The sequence below is a fragment of the Muntiacus reevesi genome, chromosome 7 (genome assembly GCF_963930625.1).
Source record: "Muntiacus reevesi chromosome 7, mMunRee1.1, whole genome shotgun sequence".
Classification (NCBI taxonomy): Eukaryota; Metazoa; Chordata; class Mammalia; order Artiodactyla; family Cervidae; genus Muntiacus; species Muntiacus reevesi.
The window spans coordinates 10,076,852-10,093,875 of record NC_089255.1 but is presented as its reverse complement, the minus strand read 5'-3'; the positions used below and the strand labels follow the sequence as shown (position 1 = coordinate 10,093,875).

The 17,024-nt window shown below is 39.7% G+C and overlaps 1 protein-coding gene across 2 annotated transcripts in view; it reads left to right on the top strand.

The window, feature by feature from the left end:
- The window catches only part of DMGDH (dimethylglycine dehydrogenase), a 73,609-nt gene that overhangs the window by 50,529 nt on the left and 6,056 nt on the right, over nucleotides 1-17,024 (top strand). The window contains exon 15 of one of the 2 annotated variants that reach the window (XM_065941936.1): nucleotides 14,959-15,093. In XM_065941936.1, coding sequence (XP_065798008.1) covers nucleotides 14,959-15,093 — 135 coding nt within the window. Of the gene's footprint in view, nucleotides 1-12,748; nucleotides 13,007-14,958; nucleotides 15,094-17,024 lie in introns of those variants that run through there. The other variant, XM_065941937.1, reaches the window with a different exon arrangement.

The following is a 17,024-nucleotide window of genomic DNA, read 5'->3' as shown; positions in this document are numbered from 1 at the left end:
TAAAATGGAAGGGATATGTCAACTTTTTAAGAAACTGTTTTACAAAGTGATGTACCATTTTTTATATTTTATGTTCCCACCAGCAGTATATGAGAATTCCAGTTTTCTTCATTTGCTCGTCAAACACTTGCTGTGATCAGCCTGTTTAACTTCAGTTATTCTAAGAGATGTGTAGTGGTATCTTATCATAGTTTTAATTTGTTTCATTAATGACTAGATGCTTAACATCTTTTTTATGCCATTCCTGTCTCTCTTTTCATGAAGCATCTGGTCAAATTTTTGCTCATTTTTAACTAGGATCATTTTTTCCCTTAGTTTTGAGTGTTTAAAATTCTTCATACATTCTAGGTACAAGTCCTTGTCAGGCACATACTTTGCCAATATTTTCCCCCAGGCTGTGTATTATATCTTCATTTGTCCAATAGTGACTTTCAAAAAGAAGAAGTTTTTAATTTTTGAATTTTTAAACTCTTTATCAATTGGTTCCTTTATGGATCATGTTTTCATGTTGTATCTGAGAAATTTTTGCCTAACCCAAAGTCACAAAGATTTTCTGCTATTTTTTTCTACAGGTTTTATCATCTTTTTACATTTAGATCTGTGATTCATTTTTAGTTAATATTTCTATCTGATAAAAAGTATGGATGGAAGTTTATATTTTAGCATATAGATGTACAATTGTTTACAGCACCATTTGTTGAAACAGACTATATATAGTCAAACTACTTTGCCTTTGTACCTTTGCCAAAAAAAAAATTGTTCATATAGGTTTAGGTCTCTCTCTGGACTCTGTTGTGTTGTATTGATCTATTTATCTTTCTTGATAAGGATACCATACTGTCTTCATTATTGTAGCTTAAATTAGGTTGTGATAGCCCTGAAATTTTGTTGTTTTTTTTACAGTGTTGTTTTAGCTATTCTAGGTCCCTTGAATTTCCATGAATCAGAAAGTCTGCTGGGATTTTGATAGGAATTGCATCCTGTCTATAGGTCAGTTCAAGTCTTCTATCTCATGATGAGATATAGCTCTCCATTTACTTAGGTTATCTTTAATTCCAATGATGTTTTGAAGTTTATGGGTCTGGCATATCTTTTTACAGATCTACCCTCAAGTATTTTGTATTTGTACACCAGGGCTTCCCTGGTGGCTTCAGGTGGTAAAGAATCCACCTGCAATGAGGAAGTCTCAGGCTCAGTCCCTGGGTCAGGAAGATACCCTGGAGAAAGAAATGGCTACCCACCCCAGTATTCTTGCCTGGAGAATTCCATGGACAGAAGAGACTGGTGGGTTTTAGTTCATAGGGTCGCAAAGAGTTGATCATGACTGAGCGACTTGTAAATTTTTAACTTCAGTTTTCAGTTGTTTACTGCTAGTATGTAGAAAACAATGGGTCTGTATATTGATCTCACATTCTGCAACTTTGTTAAACCCACTTAGTAGTTCTAGTACTTTAAAAAAAATTCCATTGGATTTTCTACAATTGTGTGTATGAACACAAAACTTTTCTTTGTCTTTTCTTTCTGATCTGGATGCCTTTCATTTATTTTTCTTACCTTATTGTACCAGCTAGAACATCTACTAATTGAAACTGCAACAAATACAAGTGGTAAGAGCAGACATCCTTATCTTGTTTCCCAATTTTAGATGCAAAATATTCATCATCATCACCAGTCTTTCATCATTAAGTATGCTGTTTGCTGTAAGTTTTTCATAGAGAAAGCTGTAGGATTTTCGCAGATGCTCTTTATCAGGTTGAGGAAACTCCTTTCTGTTTTTAGTGCTAGAAGTTTTGTGTTTTGTTTTGTTTTAAAATTGGGAATATTAGATTTTGACATGTGCTTTTTCTGGATCCATTGAGATAATCATATGGCTTTTCTTTTTTACTTTGTTATATGATGAATTACATTTATTCTCAAATGTTAACCCAATTTTAATTTTGGCATAAAATCCATGTAGTAATGATGTATTATGTGTTTCTATGTTACTGTGTTTTATTTGATAATTTTTAAAAGAAATTTTGTAGCTACATCCTCTTTATAGGATGTGTTACAGCTTGCAATTATTTTGTTCATATTTCTTGATCTTTTGATATAACCTTCTTGAGTACAGGTTCTGGTAATACAAAATATGTTTTTACCATTCTGTCCCCAACACCTATCAGGGCTGGCATGTAGCAGATGAAGATAATGCCAGAGAAGTATTGGGACCTCATCATACAGGGTCTCATCTGCCATGCTAGGGAGTTTGGAGTGTATCCTGGAGACACTGAGAAGACATTAAAGGATTTTGTGCAAGGAATGACCTTCTAGTGATGGAAAACAGATAAAAGGGGATTTACCCTGATAAGTGGGAGATAATTTTCCCAAATTGAAGCAATCCAATGGAGAGATGGTGAGGGCTTCAACTAAGGCAGTGGCCATAGGATGGAGAAGAGGTATGAATGATAATAAGAAGGTAGGATGGAGACCACATGAAGGACTGTTTGTGAGGGGAGTGGAAAATAGGATCTAGGACGTTGTTAATGAACTAGGAAACACAGGTAGGGTGTGATTGAGAGGTTGGAAGGACTTATGAGACGTGGCGGGGGGGTGCTATGGGACAGCCAAGTGGAAAGTCTCAGTGGCAGCTGAGCACATGAGTTTGGAGACTGCTCTGAAAGTGTGGATTTGAATCATTCATATATAGGTGGCAGTTAAAGCCAGGGGAGTTCTGGGGTCCCTTCTATAGCACCCTGTGCTTACCTCTACTATGATATTTTCACACCCAATAATACTGGCTGCCTCCTCAGCAAGACTCTGAGCTCCTTGAGGACAGAGGCCAAGAATCCTCAGGGCTAGTGCTGCGTGCTGTAATTTGTGCAGCCTTAGTAAGTGTTTGATGGGTTTGAACCACGGCTCTGCCACCAACTGGTTCTAAAGCTAAACAAGCTGCATAATCTAAAAGTGCTTCAGTTTTATCATCTGTAAAATGAAGAAAACATCCACCTTTTAAGTTTGTTATTAATATTAGATGAGTCAAAGAACTTCTGATATCTCAGTAAGTGTTCAGTTCAGTTCAGTCGCTCAGTCATGTCCAACTCTTTGCGACCCCATGAACCACAGCAACCCAGGCCTCCCTGTCCATCACCAACTCCCAGAGTTTACCCAAACTCATGTCCATGGAGTCGGTGATGTCATCCAACCATCTCATCCTCTGTCGTCCCCTTCTCCTCCTGCCTTCAATCTTTCTCAGCATCAGGGTCTTTTCAAATGAGTCAGTTCTTTGCATCAGGTGGCCAAAATATTGGAGTTTCAGCTTCAGTATTGTCCTTCGAATGAACATCCAGGACTGATTTCCTTTAGGATGGACTGGTTGGATCTCCTTGAAGTCCAAGGGACTCTCAAGAGTCTTCTCCAACACCACAGTTCAAAAGCGTAAATTCTTCAGCACTCAGCTTTCTTTATAGTCCAGCTCTCACATCCATACATGACTAATGGAAAAAGCATAGCCTTGACTAGATGGACCTTTGCTGACAAAGTAATGTCTCTGCTTCTTCCAATCTTGTTGAATGGAATCTAATCAAATATTATATGGAAAACCAACTATAGATATAAACCCTTTATCTATAGTTTTTGAAGACCCCAGCTTTTATTTCTTTGTATTTTCTTTAAAAATTGTTTACTTTGCATTTAGGCTTGAGTGCTCTACTTAAAACACCAAATAGGCAATAGTTCTTCACTATAGTCTAGAGAGATGAAAGCTATTATGAAGCCTCGGTGTTCTAATTGTGGCTAATGCAGTCAAGCATGAGAGTACCTCTGAGTCACCTTGCTGTACGCCTGAAACTAACACGCCATTGTTAATCAACTGTGCTCCAATTTTTAAAGAAGTGCATCTGACAAAGCCACAAGCTCATTCCCGTCTTCCTGTGAATCGAAAGACTCGAAGACTGAAAAGTGCAATTTTCTATGATAGTGAATCTATTAAAAAGTCATTAAACACACACAATGGATGCTAGTTTCATTTTGAAACATCTAGTTTGGATCAGATGCTAATTAACCTATTTTTGGGCCTGGATCATGGGTCATATTTTAATTATTTTCTCCAGGTTTTGATGTATCCACACCTTTCTTTTGGTTAATAGATTCCCTTTTATAGTTGTATCAGACTTTTTGGAGAAGGAATGCTTAATTGATTAGCACTTTTGGTTAGAAAAATGCTAGATGAATTTTTTGTCTTAAATATGCCAAGGGTAGAGAATGAAAAGCTACATGAATATGAGAATATTCATTTCCAGCCAATAATAACAGACTCGTATTGCTACACTCATAGTTTAATATTTTGTTAATAAAGAGATAGGAAAATTGTGGTTTTTATAAACTTACACGGAATGTTATAAAATTCTGCAAAGAGGAAAAGGAATCAAGAACTTATAAGCCTGGGTTTGATGTTTGGTGTTAACTCACTTTGTCACTTTGGGCATTAACCTTAACTTTGGGCCTGAATTTTCTTATGTGAAAAATGACCTTGGACTAAGTTTTCTGCCTGCTTCAATCCTGTATGACTCTAATTGTGTGACTATGAAATGAATCATGGTATAATTTGTTTTGATGGGGTGGTGGGCTGGTCAGATCCGTTCCTTCAAAGGAACAAACCCAGTATGTGACTTTATCAGTTTAACTGTAAGACAAACTTAGATGCACCTGGTATTTGACAAATGACCAAAGTTAGTTAATTATAAGGACCATAGGTTAGTCATAATTAACTAACCTCTTCCAACAACACGAGAGAAGACTCTACACATGGACATCACCAGATGGTCAACACCTAAATCAGATTGATTATATTCTTTGCAGCCAAAGATGGAGAAGCTCTATACAGTCAGCAAAAATAAGACCAGGAGTTGACTATGGCTCAGATCATGAACACCTTATTGTCAAATTCAGCCTTAAACTAAAGAAAGTAGGGAAAACTGTATACCATTCAGGTATGACCTAAATCAAATCCCTTACAATTATACAGTGGAAGTGAGAAATAGATTTAAGGGACTAGATCTGATAGACACAGTGCCAGATGAACTGTGGAAGGAAGTTCGTGACATTGTACAGGAGACAGAGATGAAGACCAGCCCCAAGAAAAAGAAATGCAAAAACGCAAAATGGCTGTCTGAGGAGGCCTTACAAATAACTGTGGAAAGAAGAGAAACGAAAAGCAAAGGAGAAAAGGAAAGATATACCCAATTGAATGCAGAGTTCCAAAGAATAACGAGGAGAGAGAAAGTCTTCCTCGTGATCAATGCAAAGAAATAGAGAAAAACAATAGAATGGGAAAGGCTAGAGATCTCTTCATGAAAATCAGAGACACCAAGGGAACATTTCATGCAAAGATGGGCTCAATAAAGGACAGAAATGGTATGGACCTAACAGAAGCAGAAGATAATAAGAAGAGGTGGCAAGAATACACAGAAGAACTGTACAGAAGAGATCTTCATGACCCAGATAATCACGATGGTGTGATCACTCACCTAGAGCCAGACATCCTGGAATGTGAAGTCAAGTGGGCCTTAGGCAGCATCACTATGAATAAAGCTAGTGGAGGTGATGGAATTCCAGTTGAGCTATTTCAAATCCTAAAAGATGATGCTGTGAAAGTGCTGCACTCAATATGCTAGCAAATTTGGAAAACTCAGCAGTGGCCACAGGACTGGAAAAGGTCAATTTTCATTCCAATCCCAAAGAAAGGCAATGCCAAAGAATGCTCAAACTAATGCACAATTTCTCTCATCTCACACGTTAGTGAAGTAATGCTCAAAATTCTCCAAGCCAGGCTTCAACAGTATGTGGACCATGAACTTCCAGGTGTTCAAGCTGGCTTTAGAAAAGGCAGAGGAACCAGAGATCAAGTTGCCAACATCCGCCAGGTCATCGAAAAAGCAAGAGAGTTCCGGAAAAACATCTATTTCTGCCTTATTTACTATGCCTTTGACTGTGTGGATCACAGCAAACTGTGGAAAATTCTTCAAGAGGTGGGAATACCAGGCCACCTGACCTGCTTCCTGAGAAATCTGTATGCAGGTCAGGAAGCGACAGTTAGAACTGGACATGGAACAACAGACTGGTTCCAAATTGGGAAAGGAGTACATCAAGGCTGTATATTGTCACCCTGCTTATTTAACTTATATGCAGAGTACATCATGAGAAATGCTGGGCTGGATGAAGCGTAAGCAGGAATCAAGATTGCTGGGAGAAATATCAATAACCTCAGATATGCAGATGGCACCACCTTTATGGCAGAAAGCAAAGAAGAACTAAAGAGCCTGTTGATGAAAGTGAAAGAGGAGAGTGAAAAAGTTTGCTTAAAGCTCAACCTTCAGAAAACTAAGATCATGGCATCTGGTCTCATCACTTCATGGCAAATAGATGGGAAAACAGTGGAACAGTGGGAGACTTTATTTTTAGGGGCTCCAAAATCACTGCTGATGGTGATTGCAGCCATGAAATTAAAAGACGCTTGCTCCTTGGAAGAAAAGTTATGACCAGCTTAGCATATTAAAAAGCAGAGACATTACTTTGCCAACAAAGGTCTGTCTAGTCAAGTCTATGGTTTTTCCAATAGTCATGTATGGATGTGAGAGTTGGACTATAAAGAAAACTGTGTGCTAAAAAATTGATTCTTTTGAACTGTGGTGCTGGAAAAGACTCTTGAGAGTTCCTTGGACTTCAAGGAGATCCAACCAGTCCATCCTGAAGGAAATCAGTCCTGAATATTCATTGGAAGGACTGATATTGAAGCTGAAATTCCAATACTTTGGCCACCTGATATGAAGAACTGACTCATTGGAGAAGACCCTGATGCTGGGAAAGATTGAGGGCAGGAGGAGAAGGGGATGACAGAGGATGAGATGGTTGGATGGCATCACCGACTGAATGGACATGAGTTTGAGTAAGCTCCACGAGTGGTGATGGACAGGGAGGCCTGGTGTGCTGCAGTCCATGGGGTTGCAAAGAGTCAGACGCAACTGAGTGACGGAACTGAACTGGACTAGTTTAGTCATGGCCATGTGCTTTCCAAAGGGAGTCCGTGAGAACTGTTTTAATGCATGATTCCTGGCCTCATTTTAAGTAGGAGTTTTTCAGGAATGTGTTAAGGGGCAGTGGCAGAAGTCTGTCAGCCTGGTTTCCGTCTCTGCTCTGTGACTGGTGGTGGTAGATGTGACGAGCGGGCTCTCTGCCACTCTCCCCGTGTCTCTAAACGCTGGGGTGTGATCCCCACCAGGGCTATACCTGGCTTCCAAAGGGACTTTCTTGAAACCCAGTGTGTTACACTGACTCTCTTATGCTTTTGGAAACTTTTAAAAGGATTTTGGCCAAAACATCGATCACACTGATGACTGCTTTGAATTTCCTGATGGGTTTTGACTCCAAATATATAAAATGGAAAAGATCCAAAAGAAGATTTTTAACGTTTCTTTCCTGGTCTGCAGAGCCCACCACCCTGAACTTCATCTCAGGACCTTCCTTCCGCTGCTCTTTTCAAGTTCACTTTAGCTACATATGTGAAAACCCTCCACTGTTCTTAGAATCCCAGCCCAAAATATACTGGTTTAATTGATTTCATTTCCATGTGCTTTTTGGTAATATGTGTACTTTTAATAAAGCTAAAAAGAGATGATTAATTACATTCCACTTAAAATCCACTTAATATTTTCATCTGTGTGGATGTTATATTTAGGATATATCACAGGTGACTGCATTAATGACTCTTACTGCTTTTTAAAAATTAATAGAGTAACAATATAAGCCCAAACTATTTCAAGGTATAATTTCAGTGCCCCAGAAATGTTTCTCAAAGACTTTAACAGCTATTTATATAGCTAATTTGGTGGTGACTCATTAAGAAATACAGTTCTGTTCTCAGGTCATCCTGAAGGTACCAATTTTAATCCCAGCACTTACCTTCAGTCACATTTTCCTCTCTCATTTGTAATGAATAACTATATAATAAAGCCTATAAACTTGGGAGGAAAGGCAAGTAAAATGAGAATGAACTGCTATCACCCCACTTTAAATCTTCCCAAGTCAAGGCCAAGGTTAGCTTCAGTCCAATCGCTCAGTCGTGTCCAACTCTATGTGACCCTATGGACTGCAGCACATCAGGCTTCCCTGTCCATCATCAACTCCCGGAGTTAACTCAAACTCATGTCCATCGAGTCAGTGATGCCATCCAACCAGCTCATCATCTGTCATCCCCTTTTCCTCCTGCCTTCAATCTTTCCCAGCATCAGAATCTTTTCCAATGAGTCAGTTCTTCACATCAGGTGGCCAAAGTATTGGAGTTTCAACTTCAGCATCAGTCCTTCCAATGAATATTCAGAACTGAGTTCCTGTAGGATTGACTGGTTGGATCTCCTTGCAGTCCAAGGGACTCTCAAGAGTCTTCTCCAGCTCCACAGTTCAAAAGCATCAGTTCATTGACACTCAGCTTTCTTTATGGTCCAACTCTCACATCCATACATGACCACTGGAAAAACCATAGCTTTGACTAGATGGACTTTTGTTGGCAAAGTAATGTCTCTGCTTTTTAATATACTGTCTAGGTTGGTCATAGCTTTTCTTCCAAGGAGCAAGCATCATTTAAATTCATGGCTACAGTCACCATCTGCAGTGATTTTGGAACCCAAGAAAATAAAATCTGCCATTGTTTCCATTGTTTCCCCATCTATTTGGTATGAGTGATGGGACCAGATGCCATGATCTTAGTTTTCTGAGTGTTGAGTTTTAAGCCAACTTTCATCAAGAGGCTTTTTAATTCTTCTTTGCTTTCTGCCATAAGGGTGGTGTCATTTGCGTATCTGGGTTTATTGGTATTTCTCCTGGCAATCTTGATTCCAGGTTGTGCTTCATCCAGTCTGGCATTTCAGATGATGTACTCTGCATATAAGTTAAATAAGCAGGGTGACAGTATACAGCCTGGACATACTCCTTTCCCAATTTGAAACCAGTTGGTTGTTCCCTATCCAGTTCTAACAGTTGCTGTTTGACCCACATACAGATTTCTCAGGAGACAGGTCAGGTGGTCTCATAGTCCCATCTCTTGGAGAATTTTCCACAGATTGTTTTGATCCAGACAGTCAAAGGCTTTGCTTTAGTCAATAAAGCAGAAGTAGATGTTTTTCTGGAACTCTCTTGCTTTTTTGATGATCCAATGGATGTTATCAATTTGATCTCTGGTTCCTCTGCCTTTTCTAAAACCAGCTTGAACATCTGGAAGTTCATGGTTCATGTACTGTTGAAGCCTGGCTTGTAGAATTTTGAGCATTACTTTACTAACGTGTGAGATGAGTGCAATCGTGCGTTAGTTTGAACATTCTTTGGCATTGCCCTTCTTTGGGACTGGAATGAAAACTGACCTTTTCGAGTCCTATGGCCCCTGCTGAGTTTTCCAAATTTGCTGACTTATTGAGTGCAGCACTTTCACAGCATCATCTTCGAGGATTTGAAATAGCTCAACTGGAATTCCATCACCTCCACTAGCTTTGTTCATAGTGATGCTTCTTAAGGTCCAGTTGACTTCACATTCCAGGATATCTGGCTCTAGTTGAGTGATCACAGCATTGTGGTTTTCTGGGTCATGAAGATCTTTTTTGTATAGTTATTCTGTGTATTCTTGCCACCTCTTCTTGATATCTTCTGCTTCTGTTAGGTCCATACCATTTCTATCCTTTATTGAGCCCATCTTTGCATGAAATGTTCCCTTGGCATCTCTAATTTTCTTGAGGAGCTCTCTATCTCTCCCACTCTTTTGTTCTCCTCTATTTCTTTGCACTGATCACTGAGGAAGGCTTTCTATCTCTCCTTGCTATGGCTTCTCTGAAAGCTCAGTTGGTAAAGAATCTGCTTGCAATTCAGGAGACCCCAGTTTGATTCCTGGTCAGTAAGATCCCCTGGAGAAAGGATTGGCTACCCACTCCAGTATTCTGGCCTGGAGAATTCCATGGACTGTATAGTCCATGGGGTCACAAAAAGTTAGACATGACTGAGTGACTTTCACTTTCACAGGTTAACTTAGGAAGCAACAATTGTCTCACAGGACAAGTGTTATCTCTTATCTGTGTTTTTTAAGTATGTGTTCCTTACATTTTTGTTGTTTGAGTATTAGTTTTCATTCATGTCTGAGGACGATATTGCTGACAAGATCATTTCTTAATTCAGGGATATGTAGGCATAGAGGTTAAATTTCATTAATATTAACTTCTAGGACATTTTCAAATTCTTTCATATAGTATATGAATATTAGTTTGTAGTGAATGTCATTCAAACTAAGTTCAGGGTACCAGAAATAATATTTTTAATTAATTGATTTATTTTCTATTAAAATATAATTCATTTACAATGTTGTGTTAGTTTCAGGTATTCAGCAAAATGATTCAGTTATACATATTTTTTTTCAGATCTTTTCTCATGTAGGTTGTTACAGAGTATTGAGTAGAATTTCCTGTGCTATACAATAGGTCCTTGTTGGTTATCTATTTTATATGTAGTAATGTATATATGTTATTCCCAGATTCCTAATTTATCCCACCCCTTTTTCCATTTGGTAATCATACATTTGTTTTCTATGTCTGTGAGTCTCTGTTTTGTAAATAAGTTCATTTGTATCATTTTTTAGATTCAACATATATGTGATATCATATATTTATCCTTCAAAATAATTTAAAGGAAACATTCCTTAGCTATGCAGGCCAATGATAGACTCTAGGCACAGCCATTTAAAAAATTCGTATGGTTAAAAATCTAAAGCTGAGTCTCGAGAAAGACCCTTAACTTTGCTAGGCCTTCTCTTCATAAGCTGGGCATAAAATCATCTGTCTTATAGAAAGTTTGTGAGGATGAAATGAGCTTATTATTGCAAACCCCTAGGCATAGTGTCTGGCACATAGGAAATGCATAATAAATTAAAAATATTATTAATATTACTTATCTATTATGAATTTGTTACTTTAATTTTTCTCTTTTAAAGGAGGTTTTCTGGGGTTCCCTCCTTTCCTATTGCTTGTGATTAATGGACCCTTTACATCCCTGCTTGTGTGTGTTCAGTCGCTAAGTTGTATCCGACTCTTTGGGACCCTGTGGACTGCAGCCCACCAGGCTCAGACTCTGTCCATGGGATTTCCAAGACAAGAATACTGGAGGGGGTTGCCACTTCTTCTCCTGCTTAGACTTAGGTAAAATTGTGAATTTGGTGGAGTTGGGCTCCCCTTCCAGCACACCTTATTCCTCCCACCCGCCAGCACCCCTTAAAGTCCCTATTCTTGGAAATTTTGGTAATGGCCAGCTTTCACCACAGCTCGTCTGAAGATGTGGCAGATACTGGCTTAAAGAGCTCAGGAAAGGCAGCTCAAAGTAGATGAAAAGAGTGGCGCTGGGACTGCTGAGATCTTGGTTCAGTGTCTTTGTCCAAGTTAACTCAAACTTCCTTTAGACCCCAAACCCACCTCTATGAATGTTGGGAAGATCGACTTATAAGTGCAAGGGCTTTTGGAGACGGTTATTCAGACAGTAGTTATCATGAAACCGCATCTTTCAAACCCAGTTCAACCTTCTTCCTTTACAAAACTGTAGCTGACAGAAGGCTGCCCCAGCCCCCCTCTCCTACCCCAGAAAGAGCTAATCATACTCATTCTTGAGTTCCCACTGTACATACCTCTATTATAGCATCTGTCTCTTGGCCTTAGACATGTATTAGATGTTAATTTTTTTTTTGTTTTAAATTTTCAAAACACTGGTTTTAACATTCATAGAACAAGCAGAAGTAACATTGAATCCCATTTCAAATTGGTATATAACTTTATTTGTACATGTCATATTTGACCATGTTTCCAGTAATCTCAAACTATTCTTTTTTCTGCTGATATGTTAAAACACTAAGCAGACGAACTAATTTCAGCACTGAGCATGTTGTAATGTGGAGGGGAAGAGGTCATATCTTCTGAGGGACCTCCTGGAGGCTACAGGACCTTGTGGTTTTTGCTCTGAATACCCTGTGTCTAGTATCTGACACCCAGCAGGGGCATGACAACAATTGAGTAAACAGTTGAAAGAAAATTCTTTAATAGGGACTCAGGAGGACCCCAAACCTTCAAGGTCTAAGTGAATCCCATAACAACAAAGATTCAGATTCCATAACAGGAGCTGAGGACTCTACTCAGGGTTCCCCAGAGCTCCAAAATTATGCTGTTTAGTGCATGGCCACTCAGTATTTTGTACTCTTCCACACAGAAAAGTGTGTGGCTTCTTTTCATTGCAATCGTTCGCTTCCTATATAGACAGTAACTCTAAAAAGCACTCCTTGTCATCATATATCCATGATAGCAAGTCTTCTTTTTAAAAAGATAACAAAAATTAAAAAAAAAAAAAACCTGTTATAGAGTTCTTTCTGTATTTAGACAAACATTCTAACTCTAATGAACTTGGTTTGTTTTGACTTCTGTTATGAATTTATCCTACATAGAGTTCAGATGAACCAAGCTCTTCCTATGTTTCTTGCTTTGTTTAACCCCAGTTGTCCCAACTTAAATAACATGGGTTCCAGTCTCCTTTGAATTTTTTACCTGGCTTTATAATAAAGCTTGTAGTTGGTCCTCAGTATCTGGATTATAGTGGAGGGGACAGAATTGGACTTCACTTTTATGATTCTTTTAACCTTGGCCAGTGGAAGCTTTCTTTAGTTTCCTGTGTAGTCAGCAATTGAAAGTTGCGCTATCCACAGGACATGGAAGCAACCTGGATGCCCATGAGCAGACGAATGCATAAGGAAGCTGTGGTACATATACACCATGGAATATTACTCAGCCATTAAAAAGAATTCATTTGAATCAGTTCTAATGAGATGGATGAAACTGGAGCCCATTATACAGAGTGAAGTAAGCCAGAAAGATAAAGAACATTACAGCATACTAACACATATATATGGAATTTAGAAAGATGGTAATGATAACCCTATATGCAAAACAGAAAAAGAGACACAGATGTACAGAACAGAATTTTGGACTCTGTGGGTGAAGGCGAGGGTGGGATGTTTCGAGAGAACAGCATCAAAACATATATATTATCTAGGGTGAAACAGATCACCAGCCCAGGTTGGATGCATGAGACAAGTGCTCAGGGCTGGTGCACTGGGAAGACCCAGAGGGATCGGGTGGGGAGGGAGGTGGGAGGGGGATCGGGATGGGGAATACATGTAAATCCATGGCTGATTCATGTCAATGTATGACAAAAACCACTACAATATTGTAAAGTAATTAGCCTCCAACTAATAACAATAAATGGGAAAAAATAATAATAAAGTTGTGCTATCCATAGAAATCACACTGCATCGTGGGCTTGTCCTAAGAGGTTCTGAGTCAGTAGAGGAGTGAGCTTGAGAGGCTCTCAGGTAAAGGGACCTGAGGACTGCCCCTGCTGCTTCACTGAGAGGTGAAGTGAAAGTGAAAATTGCTCGGTCTTGTCTGACTCTTTGTGACCCCATGGACCACACAGTGCATGGGATTCTCCAGGCCAGAATACTGGCAGCCTTTGCCTTCTCCAGGGGATCTTCCCAACCCAGGGACTGAGCCCAGGTCTCCTGCACTGCAGGCAGATTCTTTACCAACAGAGCCACAGGGAAGCCGAGAGGTGAAGGGGCTCCTTGTATCCAATCCTTAATTCTTTGTGTGCAGAAAGAGCTGCATAAATCCCAAATGTTGGCAGTGGAGGACATGTTTGGTGTGAAAGAGCATTTACTTTCTTCTTTGACCTGGAAAGAAATAAAAATTATCGTTTCCTTCCTTTTCTTTCAGAGAGTAGTCAGTCTAGGAGAACTGTTTTGAGAATTTTGTCTTCCACATTATAAATCTAAGTCATCAGAGATGTGACTTGAATATCACAACTTCTTTTTCCCCTTAAGATAAGAGATGGACACATATATGTTGGAGTCTCACCCCAGCGCCTCACCTGGGTCAGCCTTCTCCCTCTGCACTCTCAGTGCTCTTAGCCTCTGACCAATTTCTCACATCTGTCCCATGTCCTTGGCATTCTTGTTGCATAGAGCGGTGTCTCCTTTACTAGCTAACTGTCTCTGCTGAGGAGTCATGGCTCACCTGTTTCTACGGTTGGTTACTAATAAATATGAAACTCCTGGAGTTTGCATGATTCCTACTTTTCATAATGCATAAGAGTGGACTCAAGGTCATCCCTATCACATGGTCACTCTCACTTGCTTGCGCTGCATTGGGAAGAGCCCTGAGTGTGCCCGGGGGACTGCACTGGGAATGAGACTGTCATCTGTCATGTGTTGTGGGAAAGGAGGTGGGGGGAGGTTGAAAAGCGCAGCATTAGAGAATAAGATCTTTAATCAGAATGTCTGTATTTGACTAATTTTGTAGCCCACATCAGTGTGATGCCTCTTACAGTATGAGCTCAATATGTTTCCTGGGTGAATTGACAATGCAACCCAGTGGGTTAATACATTCCAGGAACCCTTGTTCTGAAGAAAGGGGAAAAGTAGGCATTTTGGAGTTGCTTTAGCATCTCATTTCAAAAAAGTGTATTTCCTTCTTAGGAAAGGCTTATTTTGGGTAGAAACTGAGCCACACTTTTGTACACTGCCCACCAGTCCCACTGTTCAGAACCATCAGGTGCAAGGGTACCTTTCCTAACCCACCATCACAGTTATCAGGCCTCATCTGTTTCTGCCTAGGTAGTTTTGGTGCAATTATCAGAAGTTATTACCCTTAAGTCTCACCTATTCTGAAAGAATACATGGGCGATGCTGTCATCCGAGGACTAAGAAATATTTGTCTAGACGTTTGATCCAATCTGTATTTTTATTTAATGTGTAATTGGCGAGAAAATAGCAAAGACAAATTTAAATGCTTGCATCTCTAACCTTGTCACAGTGTCTGAGCATTCATTCATCATCATTATCTTGGATTCCTGCAGCCAGCAGACTTCATAGGAAAGCAGGCACTGAAACAGATTAAAGCCAAGGGGCTGAAACGGAGACTGGTCTGCCTCACCTTGACAACGGACGACGTTGATCCGGAGGGAAATGAAAGCATCTGGTATGATGGCAAGGTGAGTGCTGAAGCCCCATAGTAAGGGGCCACCGCAGTGTTTCTGCAGCAGAAACTCCTTGTCTATGCTTCTGTTTACAGTTTTTTTGCTAGGTATCTATCTGTTGTTGAGATGACACTCTTTTGGATTCCGAACTGACAGTCAAGAGATAGAAATTACTTAACGAAAGTAAGTAATTTAAAAATAGAACTTGTGTGAAGTGTGAAATGTTGCTCATTTTGGAAAACATCATGTTCTATATGTTTTAATGAAAGATGATAAGCTGCAAGACTTGAATACACTGGACAATGAGGAAGGTATGATTTAGAAGCTTAGGAGGTAAAATGACCTATTGACTCGACACATCCGTATCAGTGAATATAACAGTAAGATTTTATAAAGAACTTGGTGTTCTGACTTAGCTTCTCTGGGATCTTTCAGAAGGAGGCAATTCTGACCTCAGCACATTAACAGAAAAAAAATTCAAATTTAAATTTTTATAACAAGGGAGGGTAGAACCTTAGAAAGTAAAGTGGAAATCTTTCAGTTCTTCAGTAGTTAGATCTTCTTCTCCCTTTGGGATGCTACATTTCATTCTTTCTCTTGGTAAGGCTAGAGTTAGATAGCTTATCAACAGAACTTCACTTCCTCCCTCTTCTATTACTATTTGTAAAACCCATTTTGGCTCAGCATTTTACTGTGTTTTACCTGGTGTTGCCAGACAGTGTAAAGAATCTGCTTGCAATGTAGAAGATGCGGTTCGATCCCTAGGTCAGGACGATCCCCTGGAGAAGGAAATAGCAATCCACTCCAGTGTTCTTGTCTGGGAAATCCCATGGACAGAGGAGCCTGGTGGGCTACAGTCCATGGGGTCGCAATGAGTTGGACACGTCTTGGTGACTAAACAACAACCAACAACAACCACAAAAAAACAACAACCAGACAGCGGTTATCAGGCAGGGACAGTGTGGCAACGAAAGGGCCTTTAAGGCTCATCTAGTAGCTGTTCTGTATTGAGCAGGGTCTGCTTGGCCAACACTCACAGATTCAGAAATTCTATGCTGAAGTGTTTTCTCATGCATTGCAGCCTACTTAATATTTGTTTCCATTTCCCCATCAGTTCAGTGACAAAAAAGCGCTGGTGGTGGGGAGAGTCAGTGGGATCAAATCTTAACTTTCAATTTATTAAGGAAATGGCATCTGGGCTAAGGGGTCACTTTGACATGGAGCTAACATGTATAGATTTCCCACTTGTGCTGGATATTTTTCATTTCATCCCATTTACTTTTATAACTATCCTCTCAGATATATATGATTGTTCCCATTCAAAGACGAGGCTTTGGGATTCAGAGAGATTAAGCAACTTGCCTGAGGTCACACACTGTGACATGTGGTTGGCAGAGTTGATTTCTGACTCAGGTACAGTTGAACTTAAAATTGATTATCCTCTCTTCTAAGCCATGTTGAATTCCCCCATTTCCTCCCTTCTCTGTCTCTTATGGCTGCTGTATTCTCCCAAGCACTTCATTGTGTACCCACAGTTCTTGTACATCTCAGTAACAGGTGGATGTCATAATTGATACTATGAAACCAGTAGATCTTTTCTGAGATCTGAAGCTTTATCTCAAATGCCTCAGCTTCAACTGTGTTGAGTTTGCTCTTCAGTTTGTACCATACTTACTCTTAACGCACAGTCTCCTCTTCGTCTTTCTGTTCCAGATTCCTGGTTCAGTCCTCTTTTCTTAACATGTTCTTTTTTTGGCTTCAGTCTTGCCCATGATTTCCACTGAAAATCTCTCTGCCATTAGCTAACTGCATGAGTCTCTCTGTGTCTCGGTGTTCTTATCTGTAAAATGAAGCCACTGAGTGTGATAATGTCTAAAGTTCTTCCTGCCTCTAACTAATTTTTCCCTTGTCATTATATTTCATCCCCCACCTTTGAATTTGTTCCC